Source organism: Oncorhynchus mykiss, chromosome 7, assembly GCF_057628025.1.
Source record: "Oncorhynchus mykiss isolate SJ-2025 chromosome 7, ASM5762802v1, whole genome shotgun sequence".
Taxonomy (NCBI): Eukaryota; Metazoa; Chordata; class Actinopteri; order Salmoniformes; family Salmonidae; genus Oncorhynchus; species Oncorhynchus mykiss.
The window spans coordinates 3,132,012-3,151,586 of record NC_143028.1 but is presented as its reverse complement, the minus strand read 5'-3'; the positions used below and the strand labels follow the sequence as shown (position 1 = coordinate 3,151,586).

At 47.1% G+C, this 19,575-nt stretch overlaps 1 protein-coding gene across 14 annotated transcripts in view; it reads left to right on the top strand.

The window, feature by feature from the left end:
* The window catches only part of LOC110527298 (arf-GAP with GTPase, ANK repeat and PH domain-containing protein 1), a 263,886-nt gene that overhangs the window by 182,853 nt on the left and 61,458 nt on the right, over window positions 1-19,575 (top strand). For all 14 annotated transcript variants that reach the window (XM_090239781.1, XM_090239785.1, XM_090239783.1 and 11 more), the window contains 3 exons: window positions 1,001-1,105; window positions 4,158-4,329; window positions 6,330-6,491. In XM_090239781.1, coding sequence (XP_090095907.1) covers window positions 1,001-1,105; window positions 4,158-4,329; window positions 6,330-6,491 — 439 coding nt within the window. The remainder of the gene's footprint in view (window positions 1-1,000; window positions 1,106-4,157; window positions 4,330-6,329; window positions 6,492-19,575) is intronic.

Genomic DNA, 19,575 nt, shown 5'->3' with positions numbered 1-19,575 from the left:
ATCTGTGTCCTCCTCACCCTGTCTCTCTCTGTGTTCTCTCCTATAGGGCATGTATCTGTGTCCTCCTCACCCTGTCTCTCTCTGTGTTCTCTCCTATAGGGCATGTATCTGTGTCCTCCTCACCCTGTCTCTCTCTGTGTTCTCTCCTATAGGGCATGTATCTGTGTCCTCCTCACCCTGTCTCTCTCTGTGTTCTCTCCTATAGGGCATATATCTGTGTCCTCCTCACCCTGTCTCTCTCTGTGTTCTCTCCTATAGGGCATATATCTGTGTCCTCCTCACCCTGTCTCTCTCTGTGTTCTCTCCTATAGGGCATATATCTGTGTCCTCCTCACCCTGTCTCTCTCTGTGTTCTCTCCTATAGGGCATGTATCTGTGTCCTCCTCACCCTGTCTCTCTCTGTGTTCTCTCCTATAGGGCATGTATCTGTGTCCTCCTCACCCTGTCTCTCTCTGTGTTCTCTCCTATAGGGCATGTATCTGTGTCCTCCTCACCCTGTCTCTCTCTGTGTTCTCTCCTATAGGGCATGTATCTGTGTCCTCCTCACCCTGTCTCTCTCTGTGTTCTCTCCTATAGGGCATGTATCTGTGTCCTCCTCACCCTGTCTCTCTCTGTGTTCTCTCCTATAGGGCATATATCTGTGTCCTCCTCACCCTGTCTCTCTCTGTGTTCTCTCCTATAGGGCATGTATCTGTGTCCTCCTCACCCTGTCTCTCTCTGTGTTCTCTCCTATAGGGCATGTATCTGTGTCCTCCTCACCCTGTCTCTCTCTGTGTTCTCTCCTATAGGGCATATATCAGTGTCCTTCTCACCCTGTCTCTCTCTGTGTTCTCTCCTATAGGGCATGTATCTGTGTCCTCCTCACCCTGTCTCTCTCTGTGTTCTCTCCTATAGGGCATATATCTGTGTCCTCCTCACCCTGTCTCTCTCTGTGTTCTCTCCTATAGGGCATGTATCTGTGTCCTCCTCACCCTGTCTCTCTCTGTGTTCTCTCCTATAGGGCATGCTTCTGAAGAGGAGTGGCAAGACCCTAAACAAGGAGTGGAAAAAGAAGTATGTGACGTTGTGTGACAATGGCCTGCTCACATATCACCCCAGCCTGCACGTGAGTACCACCTGTCACACACACACACTCTGAACATGAACACACATGTATCACTCGTATTATAAACACAGGTCACTCATGCTTGCACAAACATGCACACACACATCACACTCTGATGGAAGACTATACAGGCGGCGCCCGTTGATATGGTTACTCTAAGTCACGTCAGATGGTAGAATCTGGGGTTGGACGTTCTTTCTCCTGTTAGTTCCATTCTACCTGTCCAGCCCTGCTACAACCAGACCAGCTAGTTGGACAACTTTCTCTCTGATTATTACTGCACATCATCCCAATGACACTCTACCAACCAACTAACAATCCTGTTGTAACCTGTACCCCTCCAGTCTCCGTGTGGAACAACAGAGGTCACTGGAGTCAGCATCACTCAGTGTCTCTAATGTCGTCTGTCTGTCTGTCTGCCACTCTGCCCTCTGCTCTGGTTTTCTATCTAATGGTTCCATGTTACAGCAGCGGGTCTGTCCGCTTGTTCCCTGCGCTGCTAATCCATCAGCCACTGTGTTGGCCCATTAGCGGCAATGCTAAGCCCCTGTTTCCTCCTCCTCCGTGTGTGTGTGTGTGTGTGTGTGTCAGCCACCCCATCCGCTCACTGGGCAGACGGTACGCTTGTTGCAGTGGAGGCACACACCCACACAGAGCGAGCAACAATATTAATTAGAAAGCCCACATGGTCTGTTTGCACAGGGTTGACGTTGATGATGTGGAATAGCACCACTGTAATGGCCTGCTCTAATCGCCCGCCTGGCTGCTCTGTTGGCAAACACAGGACCACAACGTCCCCTCTCCTGGCCCTGATACCACTTCATATCACCACTATCCCTCCTTTCCCTCGCTCTTTACATCGTTCCCCCGGATTGTAATCAGGCCTTATTGTTAATTAGAATGGGAATCATTTTCCTAATGCCACACTGACTGGAGTCTAGACATACATGTAGATGGATGGGTAGAGGAGGCAAAGCGGAGGAGGCAAAATCAATTTGCTCTAATTTGATTGGGTTGAATTAGTGGCCCAGCTACTGCAGTGAAACAACCACAGGGGCAGAATGAGTGGAAGGTAAATGTAGGAAAACTAAATTGCTCGATAGCAACCTGAAGGAGAGCCATAAAATATGATCAAATCTATTGAAAATCTCAAAGGTGTTGAGTCCCTGGGATGAGCCCTAACTTACTATTTTCACTACAAACGCACTCTCTCGCACACTCGCACACTCCCATACACACTCGCACACTCACACACACACTCCCACACTCCCACACACACTCGCACACTCCCACACACACTCCCACACACACTCGCACACTCCCACACACACTCGCACACTCTCACACACACTCCCACACGCACTCACACACTCCCACACACACTCTCACACACACTCGCACACACACTCGCACACTCCCACTCGCACACACACTCGCACACTCCCACACACACTCCCACACTCCCACACGCACTCGCACACTCCCACACACACACACGCACTTGCACACACACACACACACACACACACACACACACACACACACACACACACACACACACACCTGCACCTCCAGCACCGAGCTGAGCAGGTTTTCCTGATCGTTGTGTATCTGCAGCACAGGCATCAATTACTGTGTTTGCGGAGGATAATAGAATCAAAGCCAATCAGCAACGCTCCTAATTGCCCGACTATGTGCAAAGAAATCACATTAATACAGCTAATTAAGTGGATGGCAATAGGATGCCATGTAATTGTCAGGAAAACTAGGAGTCACGTCAGAGAAACTGGTCCAAGTGTCAAGGAGTCATTCAGTTGTTAGTTTGTGGTGTGACTGATGTCATCTGATCATGTCATATTTATTCACACTGTTTAGTTGTAGGGGACCTTGGGTGATTAAATGCTATTTTATGCATTGATTACTTAAAAAAAATATTAGATGTTATCTTGACTGTATTCATCATCTTTCTCAAGTGTGTTGTCTTGACCGTACCCACGCGCACACACACACACACACATACACACACACACACACCAACCGCACGTACACACACACAAACTCTGCTCTTCCCCCCCATGCTGTGCAACTGTGTTGTTGGGAGCCCCAGCTTCCCTTCTCTGCTCCTCCTCATCTCTTCGCACTTTCCTCTATCCTCTCCCTCTCATATCCTCTCCTTCTCTCCTCCTTCTCTCTCCCTTCTCTCCTCCTGGGCCGGGCTGCGCTGGGCCGGGCTCCACTGGGCCGGGCTGCGCTGGGCCGGGCTCCGCTGGGCCGGGTGGGGCCAGACTGGGCCCTTGTAGCCTCTCCAGGGACCCCAGCTCAAGGGCTCTCTGGCGACTTGTTAAGCCGTGTTGAGAGCACTTGGCTTTGAATTGGCCTTTTGTTTGCCTCCTGCAAGAGGGAGGTGGTCCCGACAGCCTCTCAGGATGCTCCTTGCCTCTCAGCCCTCACACACACACATTATTAAAACACACACACACACACACATGATTATGAACACACACAAAGTCTTGAACGTAATCACACACTCCTCCGCTTGGTTCAGAATGGTCTTTGATTGTGTCACAGTGGGTGTGAGAGTCTGAGAGAGCTTTGTTTCTGCACATGGTCTCAGCCCTCATTCATGTTTGAGAGGGGTGACTGACCCCTACTCAGTGTGCTCCCTGTCTGAGATACACACACACACACTTCAGGGACTGCTGCCTTAAAGAAACCATCATTTTTAATGAGGACTACAGTCTTTTATTAGTTTAATATTGATCCTGTAAACACCAACTGTCAAGCCCACTGGAATCACAAACCTGTTATGTTGTCTCCAGGGACGGATGCTGCCAAGTAGCTTAACCCCTCCCTAATGACTCCTACATTTACATGTAGTTATGTTGTTATAGGTAGCTAGGCCTGTACATATCAGAACTATGTAACCCACAACAATGCAGCTCTGTATTCTGAACAAACCCCCTTGTCATTAGTTATAAAAACAAATCCCTATTTATTTTTAATCTATAAGTGTGTATTGATAGCAGACTGTCTCCCTGTCTGTCTCCTGTAGGACTACATGCAGAACGTCCATGGGAAGGAGATAGATCTGTTGAGGACCACAGTGAAGGTCCCAGGGAAGAGGCCTCCCCGAGCAGTGTCTACCTGTGCCGCTGTCCCCAGCCCGAAGACAAACGGCCTGGCCAAGGACATGAGCAGTCTGCAGCTGGGACCTGGTGGCCCTGGTGAGAGACACACACACACATAGACACCTCGTCCCACATACACACGTCCCTTGTGGGCCTTTATGGGCCCTGCAGTATTTTGTTGTAATTTACCTTCAACAAAAATGATCAAACAATGAACCATAAACCATACTGTTGAGGGGATGAATATACACACACGTACACACACCCACCAACACACACACAGGCACAGACACACCCACCAACATGCACACACACAGACACACCCACCAACACACACAGGCACAGACACACCCACCAACATGCACACACACAGACACACCCACCATCACGCATGCACACACACACCCACCAACACACACAGGCACAGACACACCCACCAACATGCACACACGTACACACACCCACCAACACACACACGTACACACACCCACCAACACACACACACAGACACACCCACCCACCAACACACACGCGCACAGACACACCCACCCACCAACACACACGTACACACACCCACCAACACACACAGGCACAGACACACCCACCAACACACACACACAGACACACCCACCATCACGCATGCACACACACACCCACCAACACACACACCCACCAACACACACGCACACAGACACACCCACCATCACACACGCGCACACACAGGCGCACGGCTCCAGGAGGACCAAACTAATAGCATGAATATTCAGTGACCCATAATACATGTACTAATTACTGTCATGAATATTAATGCAATCAGAGTCCTCTCTCCACTCAGGCAGCTCCAGACATGAGCTGTAATGAGAGAAAGAGAGGTGAGGGAGGGAGGGATGGAGGGAGACAGAGGAGAGAGAGACAAATGATTCACTCAGCTGTTAGGCCATGAACGGTTTGGTTTCAGCAGAGGGCTGCTGGTCGAGTGTTCCTTTGTGATCTGTGTGTGTGTGTGTGTGTGTGTGTGTGTGTGTGTGTGTGTGATTCCTGTACATGCGAGTGTGTGTGTTTGATTTCAGCAGAGGGCTACTGGTCGAGTGTTCCTTTGTGATCACTGTGTGTGTGTGTGTGTGTGTGATTCCTGTACATGCGAGTGTGTGTGTTTGATTTCAGCAGAGGGCTACTGGTCGAGTGTTCCTTTGTGATCACTGTGTGTGTGTGTGTGTGTGTGATTCCTGTACATGCGAGTGTGTGTGTTTGATTTCAGCAGAGGGCTACTGGTCGAGTGTTCCTTTGTGATCACTGTGTGTGTGTGTGTGTGTGTGATTCCTGTACATGCGAGTGTGTGTGTTTGATTTCAGCAGAGGGCTACTGGTCGAGTGTTCCTTTGTGATCACTGTGTGTGTGTGTGTGTGTGATTCCTGTACATGCGAGTGTGTGTATGTTTGCGTGTGTGTGTTTAGTATGTTTACAATCCACGGTCATGTCTCCAGTGGGTCAGAGTGTACTGTATCAGTGTGTATTCTAGCAACAGCAGCCGCTTTAGGCTCTGGGCGAAGGTGGTGCTGTTCTCATCACACCCAGCCTTCGCTTCAACTTCACACTGAACACACACACACACACACCCTGCACTGAGGTAATTGACTGCGGTAAATGCGCTCTGCTCTGTTCGGCTCCGTTTACGGTCACATTAGCCTATTATAATGCTAATGCTTTATGTGGAGCCCCCAGCACATCCAGATACATGTATTGAGCCAGGGGCCACAGTGAGGGAGGGCCCTTACTATGTCCCCTGTGGTGTGGCCTATTGCAGTAGACGTAGCTGAATCCATTGTGTTGTTTGCTTTGGGGTCGAGGTTCAACTTGATTTATTAGGGGGTTCTCTTTAGTCGAAGGTGTAGCAGCAGGATTTCTTCACTCCATTTCATTTAGTTGTGTTGCCAGTCGGTCCTCATTGTAAACTAAGGAAACCTGAGCACGTTTCTTTCTAATGTAAACGTCTTTGGAACCTTGAGTTGGTTTCAGTAAATTATGGAATATTCAACAAAAGATACGTTTGACAACTGACTGATAGATGTCCCGGTTTCTCCCTCGCTCTCCTTCAGGCTCTGTCACCAGTAGTTTGTCAGCCTCTCAGATGGCCAGTGGGATCAGCTTGGTGTCCTTTAACAGTCGTGGGGACGGCATGCACCAGAGATCCTACTCAGTCTCCTCCGCCGACCAATGGAGCGAGGCCACCGTCATCGCCAACTCAGGAGTCAGCACAGGTATGAGGAAACACACACACACACACACACACACACCGTTAAGGAACCAGGTACTGGACTGAAAAGGAATCAGGCCACCCCCAGACCCAGTCTTTTCTTTCCTCCTGTCCATGGGTCCCAGATGGGCTCTGACATGGAGCTCCGCGGTGGGGAGCCTGCCTTAGTACAGGCAGAGAGCAGAGCAGAGCTCCGCAGGGGGGCCCTTCTCCTCCTCCGCTGGGCCTTTCATTCGTCTTCCATTGATCTGCCTGCCAGGCCCCTAATGCTGTCTTAACTGTTTATCAAACTAATGGTCACTCCGAGACACACATTAGCAAGAACACATTTATCCTCACATGCACTGGGGGAATCTGGTGTGTGTGTGTGTGTGTGTGTGTGTCACACAGCCACACACTCTCTGCCGCACGCTGAGACTGACAGCTGTCGGATCGAGGGTGTGTCGCCGTGACGATGAGTCTGAGTGACAGGTCCCCCGTGTGTGTTGGGCCCGTTGGCCCTGCGCTGCTCTCCTAAAATAACGTTTAAAGTTGTGAAACACTCTAATCACATTGGCTCCCAGGGGCCTCAATGCACGCGCACACACACACACACACACACACACACACACAGCTGATGCCCACACTAGTACCCTTCTGTCACCTCGTTCTCTCCTTTTGCCAACTGTGGGCAGCTTATGCAAGTCAGTTCAATTTCACTCAACTTTATTTGTACAGACATTTCTGTAAGGCCATTTATCAATGAACACAAACCGTTTCTTTTTAACGGCTAAATTAGAATGAGTGTGATTGACATCTGTGGATTGGGGATATGATGGAGGTTGACATCTGTCAGTTTAACAAAGCTTCTGTTTAATCCAGCTAATTAACACCCCGTTAAAATCTGTGTATTTTCACAATTCCCATTCTATCACAGTATTCATTTATGCAGATCTAAAATAAAATGGGTGTACATTGTGTGTCTGTGTATAACTGTGTGTGTATTGTGTGTCTGTGTATAACTGTGTGTGTGTCTTGTGTGTCTGTGTATAACTGTGTGTCTATTGTGTATAACTGTGTGTGTATTGTGTGTTTGTGTATAACTGTGTGTGTATTGTGTGTTTGTGTATAACTGTGTGTGTGTATTGTGTGTCTGTGTATAACTGTGTGTCTATTGTGTATAACTGTGTGTGTGTATTGTGTGTCTGTGTTTAACTGTGTGTGTATTGTGTGTTTGTGTATAACTGTGTGTGTGTATTGTGTGTTTGTGTATAACTGTGTGTGTATCTGTGTATAACTGTGTGTGTGTATTGTGTGTCCGTGTTTAACTGTGTTAGTGGATGTTGGGGTCCTGGAGGCGTTGAGAGCTCTGTTCTGAGCTTGTCTGAAAGCATCACGGCCCCTCAGCCTCTCTTTATATAAATAACCTTTACCCAGCCCCTTAACGAGCCTTACCCAACCCCTTAACGAGCCTTAACGAGGTGCCCCTCCTCTCTCTCCACTGTGTCGTGACTGGGATGAGTTGTGATAGCTGGATGACTAGTTGACCAGTGGCTCCAGGGCCTGAGGAGTCATCACCTTCTGCCCCCAGAGCCCAGCCCAATGAGAGCTCTCAGGGAGAGCCGTCGGCTATTTGCCCTCCTCTGTGGCCATGGGCTTCTGAAGGACTCTCCTCTGTGGAGGGGCGGTTGTGTCTGAACAATAGTCTGCTGCTTTGAGACTGTCTTCATACGAACCCTTTATCTAAACCCCACACCTTTTACACCAGGCCTTGTGTAAGTTACCTGCCTGTTTTTAATCAGATCACATTATATTCTCTCTGCTCCTATCTACTCATGTATAATATTCATTTGCTGACGTGATGATTCACAGGAAAACAAGTCCCTTCAATCTAGACCTGTCATTTCTCCTATTGGTGGAGGGACCTAGTGCTCCACAGACAGTAATGAGTCCTATTGGATGAGAAACCTAGTGCTCCACAGACAGTAATGAGTCCTATTGGTGGAGGGACCTAGTGCTCCACAGACAGTAATGAGTCCTATTCGAGGAGGGACCTAGTGCTCCACAGACAGTAATGAGTCCTATTGGTGGAGGGACCTAGTGCTCCACGGACAGTAATGAGTCCTATTGGTGGAGGGACCTAGTGCTCCACAGACAGTAATGAGTCCTATTCGAGGAGGGACCTAGTGCTCCACAGACAGTAATGAGTCCTATTGGTGGAGGGACCTAGTGCTCCACGGACAGTAATGAGTCCTATTAGTGGAGGGACCTAGTGCTCCACAGACAGTAATGAGTCCTATTGGTGGAGGGACCTAGTGCGCCACAGACAGTAATGAGTCCTATTGGAGAATGAGAGAAGAGATGAAGACATCCACACACTAGAAGCCCTGTAGCCAGTAAGTGGAGCTGAGGACGGGAGAGGACAGCTGCAGGGTTGTTAGTGTGTGGATATGTGTCCTTTCTCCAGTTAAATAAATATAGGATGGTTATGACATCGATGGCCTCTGGTCTGTTTGCTACTCTGTGAACACGCCCCCTTTATCCTCTCTGCATTGAGCTGCCGTTTCCCCTTAATGGTGGAACAATGGGAGCAGTAATACTAATGAGTGTCTGTTTCATTAGGAGGCTGTTGTTCCCTAGACACCTCCAGGCCTGTAGGAGCCGGGGGGGGATGGACAAGGGAGGGAAAGGGGAGCAAGCTAGCGTTCCTCCCTACTCAGGCAGCTTGCTGTGGGGCTAATGGCTCGCTGGGCTGAGCTGGTCGAGGCCCACAGTCGCTCTAACTTTCAACCCTCTGACTAACATAGTGTTCCTATTTTCAGTCCTCCGTGGCTGGGGGGGTGTCCCTGGCAAGGCATCTTCCTCCTTCAGCTCAGGAATGCACACGCAGGAGCAACCCTGTTCCCTGGTTTTCCCTGTCCATGTCTCTCTTACAGTGGCTAACAATATAGTCTCTACTGCCTTTCCTAGCTTGATTGGGTGATGGGCTTTAAAATGACAGCCCTGTCAGGATATCTCAGCATTTCAGTGATCTGAACCTTTTGCCTCTGGTCCTGTGTGTTTTCCAGAACTGGAAACAGGAAGAAACTTATTTGTAGTTTGTGTGTGTGTGTGTGCGCGGTGCAGTGGCCCTGTGAAAGATCCCATTGTGTGTGTGTGGGGGGGGGCAGCAGCAGGTGTCTTTGATTTGGCAGACCAGGCTGTGGAATTTCATGCCTCAGGAGCTGCACGGCCATCCTCTGATCTTCTACCGTAAAGTAGCCGACAGACAGGAAGTCACTTTACCTCCACTTCCTGTTTACTATCCTCACTCAGAGTTGGTCTGCTTCATGCTGTTGTCACTAGTTACCACAGCCATCAAAATAGCTTGTTGGTCTTAATTTAAGCTTAGGTATAAGGTTAGCAGTGTGTTTAAGGTTAGGTTTCAAATCAGATTTGAAGAAGAGAAATTGTAGTCATGGGCGAGGTTAAGCCAGAATTATGACTTTGTGGCTGTGGTAACTATTGAAGACCGCTTCACACACAAGGCTGGGATATTATTATGCATTTACTGTTAATGAAAATAACACATTTCATTTGTTGAGCGCTTTTAATTTACAGACAGAAATCACAAAGCTCTTTACATTGTGAGCAACCATGTTATCACCCTATCAAAGAGCACAACAGTGTCTCAATGAACCTCTCTTTATACCAGAGGTTGAAGAAGAAGAGCGAGAGAGAGGCGAGCTCACAGAAAGAGAACGAGGAAGACTGTTAACCTCTAGCGTCGAGCAATCCCGTATGCGGGAGCGTAATCATAGCCTCAAGCTCATTAGCATAACGCAACGTTAACTATTCATGAAAATCGCAAATGAAATTAAATAAATATATTAGCTCTCAAGCTTAGCCTTTTGTTAACAACACTGTCATATCAGATTTTCAAAAAATGCTTTTCAACCATAGCAACACAAGCATTTGTGTAAGAGTATTGATAGCTAGCATAGCATTAAGCCTAACATTCAGCAGGCAACATTTTCACAAAAACAAGAAAAGCATTAAAATAAAATAATTTACCTTTGAAGAACTTCGGATGTTTTCAATGAGGAGACTCTCGGTTAGATAGCAAATGTTCAGTTTTTCCAAAAATATTATTTGTGTAGGAGAAATCGCTCCGTTTTGTTCATCACGTTTGGCTAAGAAAAAAAACAGAAAATTCAGTCATTACAACACCAAACTTTTTTCCAAATTAACTCCATAGTATCGACAGAAACATGGCAAACGTTGTTTAGAATCAATCCTCAAGGTGTTTTTCACATATCTATTCGATGATAAATCACTCGTGGCAGTTTGGTTTCTCCTCTGAACCAAATGGAAAAATGCACGCAGCTGGATATTACGCAATAGTTTTGACGGAGGACACCAAGCGGGCACCTCTTATGGTCAATCTTCCAATGATATGCCTACAAATACGTCACAATGCTGCAGACACCTTGGGGAAACGTCAGAAAGTGTAGGCTCATTCCTGGCGCATTCACAGCCTTATAAGGAGACATTGGAACACAGCGCATTCAAAATCTGGGACACTTCCTGTATGAAATTTCATCTTGGTTTCGCCTGTAGCATTAGTTCTGTGGCACTCACAGACAATATCTTTGCAGTTTTGGAAACGTCAAGAGTGTTTTCTTTCCAAAGCTGTCAATTACAGTGCCTTGCGAAAGTATTCGGCCCCCTTGAACTTTGCGACCTTTTGCCACATTTCAGGCTTCAAACATAAAGATATAAAACTGTATATTTTTGTGAAGAATCAACAACAAGTGGGACACAATCATGAAGTGGAACGACATTTATTGGATATTTCAAACGTTTTTAACAAATCAAAAACTGAAAAATTGGGCGTGCAAAATTATTCAGCCCCTTTACTTTCAGTGCAGCAAACTCTCTCCAGAAGTTCAGTGAGGATCTCTGAATGATCCAATGTTGACCTAAATGACTAATGATGATAAATACAATCCACCTGTGTGTAATCAAGTCTCCGTATAAATGCACCTGCACTGTGATAGTCTCAGAGGTCCGTTAAAAGCGCAGAGAGCATCATGAAGAACAAGGAACACACCAGGCAGGTCCGAGATACTGTTGTGAAGAAGTTTAAAGCCGGATTTGGATACAAAAAGATTTCCCAAGCTTTAAACATCCCAAGGAGCACTGTGCTAGCGATAATATTGAAATGGAAGGAGTATCAGACCACTGCAAATCTACCAAGACCTGGCCGTCCCTATAAACTTTCAGCTCATACAAGGAGAAGACTGATCAGAGATGCAGCCAAGAGGCCCATGATCACTCTGGATGAACTGCAGAGATCTACAGCTGAGGTGGGAGACTCTGTCCATAGGACAACAATCAGTCGTATATTGCACAAATCTGGCCTTTATGGAAGAGTGGCAAGAAGAAAGCCATTTCTTAAAGATATCCATAAAAAGTGTCGTTTAAAGTTTGCCACAAGCCACCTGGGAGACACACCAAACATGTGGAAGAAGGTGCTCTGGTCAGATGAAACCAAAATTGGCAACAATTTTTGGCAACAATGCAAAACGTTATGTTTGGCGTAAAAGCAACACAGCTCATCACCCTGAACACACCATCCCCACTGTCAAACATGGTGGTGGCAGCATCATGGTTTGGGCCTGCTTTTCTTCAGCAGGGACAGGGAAGATGGTTAAAATTGATGGGAAGATGGATGGAGCCAAATACAGGACCATTCTGGAAGAAAAAAGACCTGAGACTGGGACGGAGATTTGTCTTCCAACAAGACAATGATCAAAAACATAAAGCAAAATCTACAATGGAATGGTTCAAAAATAAACATATCCAGGTGTTAGAATGGCCAAGTCAAAGTCCAGACCTGAATCCAATCGAGAATCTGTGGAAAGAACTGAAAACTGCTGTTCACAAATGCTCTCCATCCAACCTCACTGAGCTCGAGCTGTTTTGCAAGGAGGAATGGGAAAAAATGTCAGTCTCTCGATGTGCAAAACTGATAGAGACATACCCCAAGCGACTTACAGCTGTAATCGCAGCAAAAGGTGGCGCTACAAAGTATTAACTTAAGGGGGCTGAATAATTTTGCACGCCCAATTTTTCAGTTTTTGATTTGTTAAAAAAGTTTGAAATATCCAATAAATGTTGTTCCACTTCATGATTGTGTCCCACTTGTTGTTGATTCTTCACAAAAAAATACAGTTTTATATCTATGTTTGAAGCCTGAAATGTGGCAAAAGGTCGCAAAGTTCAAGGGGGCCGAATACTTTCGCAAGGCACTGTATATGCATAGTCGAGCATCTTTTCGTGACAAAATATCTTGTTTAAAACGGGAATGTTTTTTTATCCAAAAATTAAAAGAGCGCCCCCTATATCGAAGAAGTTAACAGATACTGAGGGCGCCAGTGGAGGGATGATTGTAGAGAGACATGGGGGAGGCTGCGAGGGAGGGAGGGGACAGTGTGATATGTGAAGGTAGAGAGAGGAGGGAGGGAGGGGATAGTGTGATATGTGAAGGTAGTGATGTAGAGAGAGGAGGGGGATGCTGCGAGCGAGGGAGGGGATAGTGTGATATGTGAAGGTAGTGATGTAAAGAGATAAGGGGGAGGCTGCGAGGGAGGGAGGGGACAGTGTGATATGTGAAGGTAGAGAGAGGAGGGAGGGAGGGGATAGTGTGATATGTGAAGGTAGTGATGTAGAGAGAGGAGGGGGATGCTGCGAGCGAGGGAGGGGATAGTGTGATATGTGAAGGTAGTGATGTAGAGAGAGGAGGGGGATGCTGCGAGCGAGGGAGGGGATAGTGTGATATGTGAAGGTAGTGATGTAGAGAGAGGAGGGGGATGCTACGAGGGAGGGAGGGGATAGTGTGATATGTGAAGGTAGTGATGTAGAGAGAGGAGGGGGAGGCTGGGTCGGGGGGAGATGCGGGTGAGGAGAGGGAGGAGGGGCTGCAGATGTGAGGACTGTTAATCCCGGGCGGTTAATTGTGCGCTCCAGGATGGCATCTTGTCAGCAGAGATAAGTTGTCACGTTTTCCACTTGAGCTGAGACTAAACGATAGTCCAATAAGTTATGTCTGTCCTTGAGGCTGTCTGTTCTGTTCTGGGCAGCAGGCGCTACATCAGTGTGATAGGAGCTCGCTCCGTGCCAGCAGCCCCCCCAACCCCACTGTCCACATCAGTCCCGCCGCCCACGCTGATATTGATGGGAACTGAATGTTATTTTATTCCGCCGCAAGTCACAGCTGTCAGCTCAGCGCATGAAAAGTGAAGCGTCTCGTGGCCTCCTTGCCTGATATCCTGGGCCAGCCAGGGGAGGCGGAGGAGAACAGCCAAATGAATGGCAGCTTCATCCACTGGCTGCTATGAATGGCTCCATAGAGCTGGACACATCCACACTCAGACCCTGTATTACTGCTTCCCTAGCTGGACACATCCACACTCAGACCCTGTATTACTGCTTCCCTAGCTGGACACATCCACACTCAGCTCCTGTATTACTGCTTCCCTAGCTGGACACATCCACACTCAGACCCTGTATTACTGCTTCCCTAGCTGGACACATCCACACTCAGCTCCTGTATTACTGCTTCCCTAGCTGGACACATCCACACTCAGACCCTGTATTACTGCTTCCCTAGCTGGACACATCCACACTCAGCTCCTGTATTACTGCTTCCCTAGCTGGACACATCCACACTCAGACCCTGTATTACTGCTTCGCTAGCTGGACACATCCACACTCAGACCCTGTATTACTGCTTCCCTAGCTGGACACATCTACACTCAGACCCTGTATTACTGCTTCCCTAGCTGGACACATTCACACTCAGCTCCTGTATTACTGCTTCCCTAGCTGGACACATTCACACTCAGACCCTGTATTACTGCTTCCCTAGCTGGACACATTCACACTCAGCTCCTGTATTACTGCTTCCCTAGCTGGACACATCCACACTCAGACCCTGTATTACTGCTTCCCTAGCTGGACACATCCACACTCAGACCCTGTATTACTGCTTCGCTAGCTGGACACATCCACACTCAGACCCTGTATTACTGCTTCCCTAGCTGGACACATCCACACTCAGCTACTGTATTACTGCTTCCCTAGCTGGACACATCCACACTCAGCTCCTGTATTACTGCTTCCCTAGCTGGACACATCCACACTCAGACCCTGTATTACTGCTTCCCTAGCTGGACACATCCACACTCAGCTCCTGTATGACTGCTTCCCTAGCTGGACACATCCACACTCAGACCCTGTATTACTGCTTCCCTAGCTGGACACATCCACACTCAGCTCCTGTATTACTGCTTCCCTAGCTGGACACATCCACACTCAGCTCCTGTATGACTGCTTCCCTAGCTGGACACATCCACACTCAGACCCTGTATTACTGCTTCCCTAGCTGGACACATCCACACTCAGCTCCTGTATGACTGCTTCCCTAGCTGGACACATCCACACTCAGCTCCTGTATTACTGCTTCCCTAGCTGGACACATCCACACTCAGACCCTGTATTACTGCTTCCCTAGCTGGACACATCCACACTCAGCTCCTGTATTACTGCTTCCCTAGCTGGACACATCCACACTCAGACCCTGTATTACTGCTTCCCTAGCTGGACACATCCACACTCAGACCCTGTATTACTGCTTCCCTAGCTGGACACATCCACACTCAGACCCTGTATTACTGCTTCCCTAGCTGGACACATCCACACTCAGCTCCTGTATTACTGCTTCCCTAGCTGGACACATCCACACTCAGACCCTGTATTACTGCTTCCCTAGCTGGACACATCCACCCCCAAGCCTTAAGACTCCTGAACAGGTAACCAAATGGTTTTCCGGACTATTTACACTGTGCGCCCCCAACCCCTCTTTTACGCTGCTGCTACTCTCTGTTTATCTTATCTGCATAGTCACTTTAACTATACATTCATGTACATCCTACCGCAATAAGCCTGACTAACCGGTGTCTGTATATAGCCTTACTCTTATACTCTTATTTTCAAATGTCTTTTTACTGTTGTTTTATTTCTTTACTTAGCTACACACACACACACACACACACACACACACACACACATACCTTTTTTTGGCACTATTGGTTAGAGCCTGTACGTCAGCATTTCACTGTAAGGTCTTTCACTGTAAGCTTTCTTTTAGTACATTTTAGGAAGCCGGGTTCATTTCCTGACCTGGGCTTGGTGTAATTTCTCTGCTTTTTATTCAGGAAACACGTTCATGTGGTACAAAAGAACTGATGTGTCGACAGCACAGAGGTAACGAAGGAACATGGAATAAGTACTTTAATTGCTTTTTTATTGGAGTATTTTATTGCGCTATAATGGTTGTATTCGGCGCACGTGACAAATAAACCTTGATTTGATCATTATAAATATGAATAAAATTCAGAAATGGCAGGTTGTAGTAAATCTGTCTCATTTTCGTATTTGCACGATATTAAAGGAGTCTAAACAAAGATGCCTACCCTGTCAGCGGCTTTCTGCATATATACCTTGTTTTATACACTTCCAATTTTGTCGCACAAAACCATTCAAAAGAAGTCCGACGAGTTTTCTCCCACTTTTCCCGAAGTATTTGCATAACGTCGCAAACCCTGCTGCTGCGGTCATTGGATGGTAGTGGAATATAAGCTACTGAAAATAAGCCTTTTACAAGATGAAATCATGACAGGAGCGTTTGATTCTTATTAAAGAGATGGAGACCAGACCGGCTACTTTAGGAAAGGTACATACAGGCCTGTAGAGAGAATCAGTGAACTCACACCGGTCAGTCAAAGGCACCAGCGTATGTCAGACCAAGAAAATATTTCTCCTTTCCTTAAAACATATTTAAAAAATCTTGGCCTACCTTAGGCTTTCTAAAAGTAGACTAGAAGATAATGAATTGACAAGGAAAGTATGAAGGGACATCTGTGATTATAGTATGAAATTGACAATCATTACTATAGAAACAAATACATACAACATGTCCATAGTCTAATTTTCACTAATGCTGATTATCAAGGAAAGATTTTTCAAATACTGTGAGGAACTATTCTAATAATTGGATGTAAAAATAAACAACTGCGGACTTCGTTGACTTGCAGTGTGAGGTGAGGAAGCTCTCTCCTTTTTCTCTCCAATTTCCTGATATCCAATTGGTAGTTACAGTCTTGTCCCATCGTTGCAACTCCTCTACGGACTCGGGAGTGCCGAAGGTTGAGAACCATGCGTCCTCCGAAACACAACCCTGCCAAGCCGCACTGCATCTTGACACACTGATCGCTTAACCCGGAAGCCAGCCGCACCAATGTGTCGGAGGAAACACCGTACAGCCGGCGACCGAAGTCAGCGTGCATGCGCCCGGCCCGCCACAAGGAGTCTCTAGAGCGCGATGGGACAAGGACATCCCAGTCGACCAAACCCTCCCCTAACCCGGACGACGCTTGGCCAATTGTGTGCTGCCTCATGGGTCTCCCGGTCGCAGCCTGCTGCGACACAGTCTGGGCTCGAACCCGGCTCTGTAGTGATGCCTCTATCACTGCGATGCAGTGCCTTAGACAGCTGTGCCACTCGGGAGGCCAAGAAGCTCAGCTTTATTAGTGTTGGTGAGTTAAGACTATCAGAAATCAGACATCCCCGAATGGGCCCTTTCCTTCATTGAACGTTTGTGAGAAGCAGGCCAGGTTTTTCTATGAACGCTCAGGGGTGTGCAGTCTGTCTACATTAACAGGACAGAGAAACCAGACACATGCTCATTGCTCACATGGAGCTTGTAAATGATGGTATGAAATAAACCACAACTTGTTTCTCACAAGTGTAGCAGGTTGTGGGCTCTGCTAACAACGTTTCCACTCCGAGAATGAGAACGGTAAATTACTATAATTAATACATCCATTAACAGAAATTAATGTAACTAAATGATAGGTATAAATGGTAAATTGCCTGTTTTACAAACAGTAGGCTACACGTGCATTCATAAAAGAGCATTGCGGGCCGTCTCTGTGTAGCCCAGGCTACTATTCTACTTAGCAGGGATAGGAGGGCATTAATTTTGTTTTGGTCTTGCCTAGGGCGGGTTATGGACCAGGACCGGCCCTGATCAGCGTTGATTAGTCTAGAAATTAAGAAAAGATTCTGTATCAAATGATACTGTACCATGCCAGGTTGGAGAGGATTGGCCAGTTGTCCGTTTGACAACATTAGCGCGTTATAGGCCTCAGAGCCAGAACAACATTGTCCACTGCTGTTGAATAATGAATGAATAGTCAGACACTTCCCCCAAAATGTAAAATACCTATTTATTTATTTACTAGCAAGCAATGGAAATGTGCATTGAATAAAAGAAAGTCAACACATCATAGTGCCATAGTCTATAGAGCTGAACACCCCCGCATCTAGCAGATGAGCTGCTCCAGCATCAAAGTGCCATAGTCTATAGAGCTGAACACCCCCGCATCTAGCAGATGAGCTGCTCCAGCATCATAGTGCCATAGTCTATAGAGCTCAACACCCCCGCATCTAGCAGATGAGCTGCTCCAGCATCAAAGTGCCATAGTCTATAGAGCTGAACACCCCCGCATCTAGCAGATGAGCTGCTCCAGCATCAAAGTGCCATAGTCTATAGAGCTGAACACCCCCGCATCTAGCAGATGAGCTGCTCCAGCATCAAAGTGCCATAGTCTATAGAGCTCAACACCCCCGCATCTAGCAGATGAGCTGCTCCAGCATCAAAGTGCCATAGTCTATAGAGCTGAACACCCCCACATCTAGCAGATGAGCTGCTCCAGCATCAGTGCCATAGTCTATAGAACTGAACACCCCCGCATCTAGCAGATGAGCTGCTCCAGCATCAGTGCCATAGTCTATAGAACTGAACACCCCCGCATCTAGCAGATGAGCTGCTCCAGCATCAGTGCCATAGTCTATAGAGCTGAACACCCCCGCATCTAGCAGATGAGCTGCTCCAGCATCAGTGCCATAGTCTATAGAACTGAACACCCCCGCATCTAGCAGATGAGCTGCTCCAGCATCAAAGTGCCATAGTCTATAGAGCTCAACACCCCCGCATCTTGCAGATGAGCTGCTCCAGCATCAGTGCCATAGTCTATAGAGCTGAACACCCCCACATCTAGCAGATGAGCTGCTCCAGCATCAAAGTGCCATAGTCTATAGAGCTGAAAACCCCCGCATCTAGCAGATGAGCTGCTCCAGCATCAAAGTGCCATAGTCTATAGAGCTGAAAACCCCCGCATCTAGCAGATGAGCTGCTCCAGCATCAAAGTGCCATAGTCTATAGAGCTGAAAACCCCCGCATCTAGCAGATGAGCTGCTCCAGCATCAAAGTGCCATAGTCTATAGAGCTGAAAACCCCCGCATCTAGCAGATGAGCTGCTCCAGCATCAAAGTGCCATAGTCTATAGAGCTGAACACCCCCGCATCTAGCAGATGATCTGCTCCAACATCAAAGTGCCATAGTCTATAGAGCTGAAAACCCCCGCATCTAGCAGATGAGCTGCTCCAGCATCAAAGTGCCATAGTCTATAGAGCTGAAAACCCCCGCATCTAGCAGATGAGCTGCTCCAGCATCAAAGGACAGTTGGAAAGAGGAAGAGATGTAGAAAGTTTAATAGACCAAGTTAGCAAAACAACTGCTTATAATCATTAGTAAAGTTTATCTACATGAAAATAAAGTTAAATATATATTTTTATCCTAAAATGAATGTAGACATGTTTTAAATGCTTTTGAGGGTTATTTTATTTTCATGACAGTCTTCATCGGGGCGGCAGGGTAGCCTAGTGGTTAGAGCGTTGGACTAGTAACCGAAAGGTTGCAAGTTCAAACCCCCTGAGCTGACAAGGTACAAATCTGTCATTCTGCCCTTGAACAGGCAGTTAACCCACTAGGCCGTCATTGAAAATAAGAATTTGTTCTTAACTGACTTGCCTGGTTAAATAAAGGTAATAAAATAAAATTAAAAAAATCCATAACCGTCAGTTATTACATTACCTTCACAGCCCTAGCTGCTGTTTACTCTTGCGTTCTCAACATATTTTCAAAAGTATTTCTGGTCCTT